The sequence below is a fragment of the Athene cunicularia genome (assembly GCF_003259725.1).
Source record: "Athene cunicularia isolate RWA chromosome 14 unlocalized genomic scaffold, athCun1 chr14_part1, whole genome shotgun sequence".
In the NCBI taxonomy this organism is placed as follows: Eukaryota; Metazoa; Chordata; class Aves; order Strigiformes; family Strigidae; genus Athene; species Athene cunicularia.
Genome location: NW_020799118.1, coordinates 7,368,090 through 7,379,746, shown reverse-complemented (window position 1 = coordinate 7,379,746; position 11,657 = coordinate 7,368,090). Strand labels below are relative to the sequence as shown.

The window sequence follows — 11,657 nt, the reverse complement described above, 5'->3', positions numbered from 1 at the left end:
ACCCCCCAAGAATACCAAATTCTCTGTTTTGATTGTCCACAGCACTGACAGCTTTCACCATTCAATCCAAGGAAGTGGCTGTTCTATCCCTGGACTACTACAGAACTACTCCACAAGTCAAAGCAGCTGGTCAGCTTGTTCATGGCGTATCAATCCCTCATGGCTCAGTGGAAATCAACAAAGAGCATTTTGACTTGGCTTTGGGTTCTCCCTTAGCCAGGAGGAGACACCCCAGAAGAGCCTCTCCTGTTGTACTTCCTCTCTAATGAAGAAGAGGGGTGGCCATACTTTATTCACTGCATTCTGCTAAGTCGTTTTGAAAGCAACAGAAGCTAAAGTTACAATGAGAAAAGCTGCTACATTAAGATTTAAGCTTGCTTTTGGTCTTGAATCACAAATCTATACTGCCCTTTTCTACTTTTTGTCTTATAACCACCCACACTTCATGTAGGCACATAGAAATAAACAAAACATCCAATATGTCTAGGAGGTGACTGCATAAAGTACAACAGGGAGGTGTCAAAGAGTTTGCCTGTTTATTTACATGGAGAAGGTCAACATTTGTGAAATGTTATGCTATCTTATCAGAATGTTACATCCAGGCTCTAAAGCAATGTTGAAATGTAATTACACTGTTTCATAAAGGAATCTGGTAAGCTTACACAAGCTGATTTCAAATCACATGCTGATAGATGCACTGAAAAAATGGAATTGAGTAGGACGCAGGGCATAGGCAAGACAAGACACTGTATGTCTCCAGTAAGAGAACACTCTTGTCCCCATGCCAGTTCTGTGGGCACCAGTGCTGGGTACTGAATCACAGAGAGGTGTTGGATCACGGCCTAGGAGACAGGTGTGTGGAGACTGGGGCTTTGTCCCTTTCATTCAGCAGCTCCCATTAACTTCACAGGTCTGCATTTTCAGGTCACAGAACAGGAGCAGTGCTCCAGCTGTGAGGTAATAGGAACCTGAATCAGGGTTCTTAATTGCATGGAAGATACTATGCAGAAAGGAGCCTTTAACAGAGACATAACCAAAGCATGAAGAGCTAAACAGAGGCTTGAGTTAAAAAAAAAAAAAGCCATACGTTTTGCCTGAGTCATAGTCAGGATAGGATATTCTGCACTGCCCAAGGGCAGAAAAATAGCAGAAAAGCTTAAGAGATGAAGTTCTCTTAAAGCTATCCAAAGGACAGGATTTTGCCAAAATAACTGCAGCATAAAAATACCCTTTCTTCATTTGACTTATTAAAAATTCTCTATCTAAGCCCTGAATTAGTAGACTTGTCCAGGCTCATCACATGTTTGAACACCTCCCTGTGCACTTGTTCACATCCAGATGCCCAGTCATATGTAGACACAGTCATATGAACTCAGAGTGGCAAGACTCATTTGGACAAACTGACAAATTGCTGATCCTCTCTGAAACTCCCAAGAAGTCTAGACAGATCTGTTGTAGGGTGTAAGTACTTTTGATAAAAGGTCTCTTTGTGACTACAAAAACAATCACCCTCATAACAAGGATTGAGTCTAAAAACCGAGAGACCTGAGAGAAGTGAAGTGATGATGGTGAGGTATTCACATTTTAAGTGAGAGATGACAGAAAATGTTAAGAAACATTTAAATCAGAAGGTCTTGTAACATTAAGGGAAAGGAATGGAACTCTTCTAAACATCGTACCTTGCTGTGCTTAGAATTTTTATTTCAAGAAGAGAAACCGTGGGACCTGAATTTGGGAAAGGAAACTTAAGAATTATTTTTCATACAATCAAATCCTTAACGTTGGTACATATCAAATATTTCTAAGGAGTGAAGTTGTCCTTGAAGTTTCCCAACACACTATTAATGCAACAACAGATGTAATTTAACACCGAAAGTACGCATCATTCAAATGCAACATTAAATACTTTATGATAATACAACATTCTTCACATTCCTTGCTAAGTCAGGAAAGAAAGGTACAGAGGCAAAGCAACTTACCCATGTCGCACTAAGTCTGAGCCAGAAGGGAAAAGAAGATGCAGATCCTTATTCCTGTTATTAGACAAAGGGTGTATTTTTGATGCCTAACATAGCAAAAGAACAACTGTATGCTAGGACTAAGTTAAGAACCTTTGGGCAGTAAGTTCCAATTCTTTGTTAGGCAAAGATATTAGGCATTCATCACTATGCATTTCAATAGTTTGTCTTTTGTAAAGACATTTTTTCTGGGTAACAATGTAATCATTCATTTCTTTATAACAACACAGTAAGTTACAATTATGCATTTAGTAGAGATGATACTATGCATTTTTTGGTTTTCTCATGCCCCATCATCTGTTAATGACTTTTTCTTTTAATACTGTCAGATAGCGTTTCTAAAACCAATGATATCTACTACTTTAAACATGTATTTCCTCTTAAAAAAAAAAAAAAAAAAAGTGAAAAATCAAGGTTCTTCAGCTAGCTACAAAGCTAAGAGATCACATTCTTCTTAAATCCCTCAGTTCTTCATTAACATACAGGAATATTCTCACTCTATTCCTTCCTTTTTCCTGTGTCTTTGTGTATTTATTTGTGTAATGATTCTGGATATTTCACTGTTTCCTCATGGAAGGAATAAAGCACACAAATACTTCAAAGCACAGACTTGGAATGTGTCATATAAAATGCTTTTCAAGCTACATTGTTCTTGTTTACTTTGCATTTGTGGTTGCTTTGCATGCTATACAGATATACAGGTCAAATGAAATGATAACTGTGAGACTGCATTGTCAAGTCTGGGTGGAATTACAGGAAGGACAAAGCAACTTCTAACAGCAACAATGAACATACCTTTTATCAGCTCTTAGGTCTCGTTAGAAAAGGGGACAGTTTATGTAATATTTGAAGGGCAGGAATACAAATCTATCATAAATAAGTTGTCCTGAATAAAGGCATGTTTCTATATAATGAGCAGGGATGACAGCTTGGCATTTTACATATAAGAATCATGGAGAAAACAAATAAAACCACAGGAGCTATATATATATATGCAGGTTTAAAAAAGATTATTGAAGACCAATCCTAGGGGGGTTCCTTTTAATTCAAAGGTTTTCTAATTGCTATTGCCCTGGAAGAGAGAAGTATGGCTCATCATTACTACTGGTTTGTGTTCATATCCAAAAAACACTGGAGGAGTTACAAGGTCATGGGAGGTGGCTTAGGATGGATGGAAGAGGAGGATTTGTTTTGCACTATGCCAGTCTGATATAATTTGAAAACTTGCCATAACTTCTACCAGGTTTCATTTACAAAGTTCCATTCCTCTCTTGTTGTTAATAACCCAGAAAGTGTAGCATAAGAACTTTCCAAGTAGGAAAGGAAAAAGGAAAAACCCTCTAAAAGAGATTAAGTTTGCTATTTGCTAGTTACTTCTCTATTAAGAAAGAGCCTCAGTACCACATTAAATGTGGCCACAATGACGGAGGCAGCCTGTATCACTGAAAGCATGTAAACTTGTGGCTTGTAAAGTCCGTCTAATCTACTTATCAAACTCTGGGTAGAATTTAAGATTCTAACTGGTATAAGTCTCAAATGATATGAGTCAGAGATTACCAATCTCCTCTCACGGTAGTTCTACCAGTGCATTCAAGTTACGTAAAACCTAGATTCTCTTTATTGTAACAGAGACCAGGAAGGAACAGGATGTTTTCTGATGTTGGCAGGTTCCTTGAATTGGATTTTCCTTTTTTTCCTTTTTTTTTTTTAAATATTCAGAAAGCAAACATCTAATAAGCATCTGTTTGAGAAGGCTTCATGAGAGGACTGAAGTTCAATGGAAAGAAAAGTATCCTATATACATATAACTGGTTGAGACGCATTAAAATAATTCAATGAAAAATCTTGTGACTTAGTTGTAGCGATATGTCTGGATGCCTAAAGTCCTGGAACTTTGTAGTTAAAAATTTAGATACACAGTAGTAGTAGATAACATGCTTATAAGGCACAGAGTAATTCTTACTGAACAGAATTCTAAAGGACACAGCACAACACACACTTATTGCTGTTATCTTCCTTAGAAGCAGCATGAACTTCCTGGGGTTGACTCCAATTCAGGCATATTTGGATGGAGCAGTTTGTTACTATGCCAAGCTGGCCCACCCTTCTTCTGAAGGTTGTTGTCCTCTGAAGCAAGTATGGCTGAACCATGCACAAAGGAGTTCCTGAGCTGCCAAGTTGACAGTTCTTTTATGAAATGTTCGTTTATGAACATTTGCACCACTTAACTGTAGCGCAGCAGCTGGAAGTTGACCGTAAATTATGGCAGTACCTGAGCTGTTCCACATGGAATATACCCACTCTTGCTGTGAAAACAGCACTCTTCTGATAGGGAGTAGGACACATACTGCGAAGTAGCATCTGGTTTACCCGTTTGTCTTTAGTTCACTGCATGCAAAGCAACATATTCAGTGAGTCACAGCAATGACATGACTTAGAAACAAGCTGGCAGAAAAACATACATCTTTGTCAATTATAAAACTCCTCTTTTATTATGTCTTGAATACAGTGAACTGCATTCCAGCAAGCATAAACCAGGAAAGCAAATGACATATACCTGACAGATCAACATTGAAAAGCCATTAACAGAGCACTTGATTAATCAGGTCATCACAGCTGAACCATCTCCTTAAAATGTTTTCCTGCCTAAGCAGTCCTCAGATTGATGGGAGCAAGTAGGACAGCAGTTTCCAGGTAGGTAATAAGCAGGAGACTGAAACTCTGTTTTAAAGGACGGAGCTGCTCTGAGTAGGTAGCAGGACTGACCAGCCTGCAAGACAACAAGGCTTCAGAAGCATGGAGGCTGCACAGCCTGAAAACACTTCAAAAAAAAAAAAAAGATGGGTGGGATACAATGGCTAAATATTGTAACACCCAACTATTTTATAGCTTCTGTGGTTACACAAATTCTAGCGTCAACATTTGTTCCTTACTTTTCAGATGCATTTTTCTGGAACAGGAGACTTAGAAACACACCACCACCAAAGAGAAGACTCCTGAATTCCTATCACCTACTTTAAATCTGAGAGCATGCTCAGGAGAACCAGAGAAACTTGCTATGTTCTGCCCACAGAAACAAATGACCGCCTAAACCAAAGCAAACAGCTGAGTGATGAGTATTAGCGTAGGCTACAGTGAATTTCGGATTACACAGACCTGTTGACAATCAGTTTATAGAGACACTGTATAAATGGAATTGTTTTGTATGAGTAAACTCTCAGAACACCATGTATTATACAGGGAAAAAAAATAAAGCTGTAAATGAGAGGTTTGACAGATTGCAATCTAACACAACACTGATGCTTATCCACATTTGCAAAATCTGACATGTGCATTGCCACCTTATTTCACAAAAAGTCTCTGATACCATTTAATACACCTATCCAAGTATATTTCCTTCTCAGGTTCTTTTAAAGGACCTTTGTAAGAATATCAGAATCTATGCTACAGTATTGTGACATTTCTTAGATCCTCCAAGAAATAAGTAAGAATCTCTTTTTGGCAATGCAGAAACCTTTCCACCTGGATCTCCAGTTTTAACATTTCTATTAGTAGAAATCCACTCATTTTATCAGTGATCATCACCTGAGATTTATATACCCCAAATAAAAATGTAACTAATCATATTAATTTACAATTAAGATTTTCATATCAAAGCATCTCAGCAGTTACACACATACCAACACATTACTAATAAAATCACAGAAAGTGATGCAGAGCACAAAGCACTATCTTAACTGTAGTATTCCACAGTAGGCTGATACTAGCATGGAATGCAGGAGTCAGCTGGTGCAGAACATACAACACTAAAATGAGGCTTTTATGATAGAAGTAATTTTAATTATTTAAGGAGACTAAACAGATGTAAGAACAGAAAAGACAGTATTTCCCATATCAGAGTATATCCCATCAGCTGGCACTCAGGAGATGCAAATGGCTCCTAAATAAATTCAGATCAAGTACCCGAATTTTGCAGTCTGAATCAATTTTTGTTAAATACTACATATATTAAACACCTATTCCTAACCTGAAAGACAACAGTAAACACCTGCAAAACACCAGTGATTTGTCATTGCAGTTTCTCAGTAAAAAAAAAAGTGTGTTTCATAAATCAACTGGAAAAATATATGCCTCATTACTGCAATTAGCTTAAACGGAATTTTCTCATATGGTACTGGCAAATGCTTTTAATCTTTCTAGGACAGGAAACATAAAAACTTAACAGAATCACGTAGAAGAATGGCAGTGTCTGGTTACACAAACATAATCAGGCTTTATCAGCAGCAAGACACTACTTGCTTGAATGTCTGATGAGTTCTGAATCATCAACTCTAAATCTTTCTCTACTGCCAACACAAAAACCAAGGAGTCGAAATAATTATTAGCAAACTTCTATTGGCAACAACATTCATTCCAAGCTTTCTTTTCTGCACTAAGGTTATTTCTTAGATTTCCTATGCAAAACTGGCTAAAGAATTCTCTTTCTATGTCACAGCCATCTGTGCCATCTGTCCCATCTGTTAGGGATAATGAGCACCAGTAAAGAAGTCTCAAACCAACTGCCAAAAACCCCATATTGGACATACCACCACTAATTGAAGCAATTAATAGTATGATGCAGTAGAATAAAAGAGAAACAAAAGTTGTGACCCTATACAACTACTAATTATATTAGAAATAGATACACTTTTAAAATTTGTATCAGCTATATTGAAAAATATTCTCTACTTATGTTTAAACTTTGGAGAGTTCAGGGCTTCATTTACTTTGCATCCTGCAAAGTCTGCAAGTGGAGTAAGTCAACAGCACTTATCATCTGTAACTCCTTCTCTTGCCAGAAGTTCAAAGACAACAAATACACCTTCCCTCTTTCTGCTTGAAGATGGAAGCTTTAAGCACACTCTGAAAAGAAGCTGGCATGTGGTACCACTCCAAACCTCTTCAGCATCTTTTCTCCATCTAAAATTTAATCCTACAAGTGAAGCACATGAATAATTTAAAAAATACAATTCAAAATATATAAACTGCATAGGCTCACCATCACCCTTGACAAAATGGTAACGGAAACCCAATATAAATTAACTTGATTAACTTCCCATTTTCCTTACTTACATGTTTAATCGTGCTACAATGCTATGTACTGTCTGTAAGTACATCAATACACTTTACAAGCAATACAGTTTCCCTTGGAAGGTTGAACAGCAGAGCTGGTTGTGGAACACTAGCCTCTGTCTCTACATGCCTGTAAGAACTTTCTTGCTACTATGTGATGGTTATGTATGTGTTTCCACTCCAAGCATCTCTCTAGTGATCAGCCCTTATATGCTGAATTCTGCTCATACTTGACTAGGCTCCAGGTTGCATTCTGCATGAAGCAAGCATTTTTAACCAGTGCATCTGACTGGGTTTTTTTTCCTTCTCTTTGAATGACTGGGCAATATTTGCAAACCAAAATACAAACTACTGCTATAGAAACAAGGATTTAAAAACCAGTCTCACTATATATCTGCCTTACCCAATTCCTTGATGAGTATCTCGGCAGATCTAACTTCTCTAGTGCAACTCTCTGTAGTTGTCTGCACGTCCACTTTTCTACCCTCAAACAGCTCTGTGACAAATGCTTCTGTCATGTTTAACCCTGAGAAAGTACTTCCACCCAGCAATTTCTCTTTTCCTGTAATTTTTATTTTGCCAATTTAAAAGCAGCAGGTTGGCTCTGTGAAAGGTTTAGTTTGTTCAGCTGCTTCTCCCACAACTTTTTAATAGTCCAGTGTTTGCTGAGGCTGTCTTTACTGTTAGTGAGGTCTTTTTTTAGTCAGCCTTGTTCATTTAACTGATAAATCATGCAGACCATGTAGCAATTGTTATTAGAGCCATTACATCTGGTCCAAACCCTCTAATGTGCTTAGCTGTTTGCTCTTAGAGAGAGCTAAACAATTAATAACTACAAATACACATCTGCCTCACTCCTTTCACCCCAAACATTCTCTTTGAACTGTTCTTTGTCTATGTATCTTTGTGTGTAGTTGTGGACTAGCTCAGTTAAGAACTAAAATCATGACATATGCTTTCAACTTTTGAAAAAGTCACTTCTAGAAATTAATACATTTTGCATTAGGCTTATGAAACATTATCCTTCTACTGAAATATATGAACTATATATAAACTATGATCTAATTGTGATGACTATTTACCTGAGCCCTTTTTTTAAAGCCTGAATTGTCCTTCTGGTTTATATTCCATTTTTGTAATAATAACCTGTTTGAAAGAAAAACAAAACCCAAAGAATTACAGCAGCTTTTCAAAGAGAAATATAGTAGCTTTGTATCTTTGTTTAGCCATGCCTCCTGTGACAGAAAATCTTTTCACTGAGGAGATATAATGCATTTTAAAACTCATTGCAAGTACTTTTGCTCACTATTACTTTTGAAATGGCACTTTCTGTTTCTGGATTGGCAGTTAGGAAGTGTAGCAATGAAGAAACATAAGGATCATACAATTTGACTGTCCTTCGATCCAGTTCTAGGCAGGTATCAAAGCTAGCTCTGAATGACACCAGAAGCAGCAGGGAATGGTGTGCCACCTGAGCCAATTCAGTTTACTGAGATACAGATGACATGCAGTGCCAACAGGGCTACGCTGCTTCCAGGAAATGGCTTAGCTCATCTGGAGTCTGCTGGGACACCTCAACATTGCACTGTTGTCTGTTACATAACTGTTAACAGAAAAGGGAAAAAGAAACTTTATGTTGAGAGAGGACACTGAAAAGAAAGGGAGAAACACCTGAAGAGTGTTGGCAGAACATTCTTATTCTACGGAGAGAAAAGAAAGCTGAAAATTACAGTACAGAACAGAAGAGGGGAAGACACAGGACAAATTCTGGTGGGCCCATGACTTAAAAGGGAAAGAAAAAAGATTAACAAATTACACTGGAAAGCAGAAGAAGACTGAGAGGAAAATTATTTTGTCAGATCCTTCAGAAATCAGGAAGTGTAAGAAGAGTGAAAAGGAAAGCTTAGGGAATCTGCCCAGAAAAAGGCTAGTAGAAACTTTACAGTTCTTTAGAGGCAAAAAGAAAGGCAGATTGATGGGAACTTCAAAAGTAAATGGGTTGCAATGGGATTGTTTGAGAACAGAAGAAAAACCTCACATTATTTCATGCAGAGAACATAATTCTAGCAAAGAATGGATGATGATGCAGTGAGAGAAGTCAGGATGATGTAGAATAGAAGAAGCCTATACAGATTTTGGAAAATAAAAGTAATTTGCATTTCCAAGTAACAAGTCATACTAAAGGAAGAGGTATTAAAAAGAACATTGCATCACATTAACGAAGAGTAAAATTTCTCTTTTAATAATATACATGAAGAGAAATACATTGGTATGGCGGATGAACTCAGTGAGGAGAGGAACAACTTAATACAACTTCTTTGACATAAGAATGGAGGGACAACAACCAAGAGAAAACAACAGCCCTGAAGTTTAACACATTGTTAGAATCTGCTCAAATCCTTTAGCATGGTAGCTAATTGTGTAAGATCTTAAAACTAAATCCCTCTAAAGCAGACATCTTACTTGCATGTCATTTTCCAAGCCTCAAACCCCACTAAAATTGACAGTACAAGAAACAGCAATTCTTTTTTTTAAATAGCAGATGCTGGAAGTCAGATGTTCTTGTCTTCCTTTCATGAAATAAAAAAGCAATTATTGAAAGATTCTTAATACTCACCTCAAAGATTTTGCCTGCTTTAAGAAACTTCTAGCTTTTGCTACTTCTTGAGTAAGTTTCTTTAAATCATCTCCTTCAAAGTAAGGGAAAACTGGATCCTGAAAACAGAATTAAAATATTCTACTTGCACCTATTTATTATTTTCAATTTCTACCAATTTAATTAACTGAGCCTAAGCTCTAAATCTCCTTATTCCTATCTACTTGCAGAGAAGGTCTTGGTCTTACAAAGGGAGAGCAGATCAACGTTGGACTGAATATAGTTCTGTTCACTAACATATTTTTCTGCTGTGGCCATCTCCGAGGTCTCCTGCTGAAGCACTAACGTGCTAAATGCTGTATAAGGATTTTACAATTACATAAATGAACTACAAGATTGTAAGGATAAGAAGGTACTGTAAAAGCTAAAGGTAGCTTAAAACCCACAGTGTCCAGATACACTTTTGCTTCTCTTTCAAAAACTGTGCTGCATTGTGTACTTCTGTCATGGGTTTGGTCACCTGACCAAGGCAGCTAGCAGAAAGGCAAAGCCAGATATTAAGGTTTCCTCCTTTCAGTTTCAATGTGAAGTATCTTAGGAGTCTTGTGTTAATTTTTCTAATGATTTTTCTTTTTTAAATGTAGTTTGACTACTGTTGAAGAACTAAGTGGAAATGAAACAAAACCAAACCCAACAAACCCAATCTATTTAACATACATCTTCATCATCAAGCCCTTCTGTCAACATTCTGTGTGCTGCTAATTGTCCATCCACATCTCCAAAGCTGCAATGGTAGCGCCCTCCTGTCTGGGAAGCAAGCTTCTTCAGAAATTCATTAGCTCCTCTGTTAACAACAAAGTAAGAAGTTACTTAGGAAAATGATTTATCTGAAAGCTACAATGACAGAAAAAGAATTTCTAAGAATTCCTAAAAAAAATTACAGCCAAACAGTTTGGAGGACATGATTATAAACTTCTGTATTATTTCTAATTGTCAATTGCTAATGAAGAATATAGACTGCTTAGCTGTCATAACCTCCAAAACCAGGCTACTTTTGGACAAGAAGTTCAGTGTAGCAATAGAACCAAAAAAAAGAAAGCAAACCAAGAAGTCAGCTGGCAGGTGAAGGACAGTAACATTTTACACAGGGGAAAAAACCTGAAAGCTAGGAGACTCCATAAAGGGAAAGAACTTTCTGTGCATGTCCCGTATTTTATTCTCTAACCTAAACATCTGTTACTTGTCCAACAAGAATCATTGGGATAACTTGTACAGTTGTTGTTGTATTTTGATTGCAAGTATACTAAATCACCCACTTTTACTGCCATTTATACAACATTTGAAAATTCTGTCTGCCAAGCACTAGCACTGCAAAGTCAGAAATAGTCATAAATCCGTTAATTTCAAGTAAGCTTCAAGAATCAATTCTGTTCTAGAACTGGACACTAAAATCTCCACAACTAAGAGATTTCTCTGAAAGGAAGCAGCAGATTTTGTTTCAGAGTAACTCACAGTCAGAATTGACATCTTTCTCCCTTATTAGCAGGTTTCCTTAACAGACAGTTATTGGCTACTGATCAGTTCACCAAATGATATGCAAATAAATTAACTCCAAATATTAATAATTAAAAGACTTTTCATAAATACTTAAAAGTTGGCTTTTTCAACTTAGGACCAATAATTCAAAGTTATTACCAGAAAGAAAGATATACAAAAGATTTCAAAATTACTCTTTTCCTGTCAAACCTCACTTCTAAAATCACAAAAGCCACAAACTATGTATCAAGTGGTCTAATACTTCTCCCCTTAATGGCTTGAAAGATGACATTCAAACTGTCGTCCTTTGAGGGATTTAGCTTTAATCTACTAGCTACCATAGCAGTATAGTATCTGGCCAGTTTAATTTGGAGCAGTAATAAGAGTTTTGAACC

The 11,657-nt window shown here is 37.0% G+C and overlaps 1 protein-coding gene across 1 annotated transcript in view; it reads right to left on the bottom strand.

Annotated features, from left to right (window-relative positions):
* Nucleotides 1–5,666: 5,666 nt before the first annotated feature.
* VWA3A (von Willebrand factor A domain containing 3A) overlaps nt 5,667–11,657 on the bottom strand; it is a 32,582-nt gene continuing 26,591 nt past the window's right edge. Inside the window, exons 30-33 of the mRNA XM_026859305.1 lie at nt 10,444–10,570; nt 9,748–9,845; nt 8,213–8,276; nt 5,667–6,990 (exon numbers count right to left, since the gene is read on the bottom strand). Coding sequence (XP_026715106.1) covers nt 6,985–6,990; nt 8,213–8,276; nt 9,748–9,845; nt 10,444–10,570 — 295 coding nt within the window. The 3' untranslated portion in view covers nt 5,667–6,984. The remainder of the gene's footprint in view (nt 6,991–8,212; nt 8,277–9,747; nt 9,846–10,443; nt 10,571–11,657) is intronic.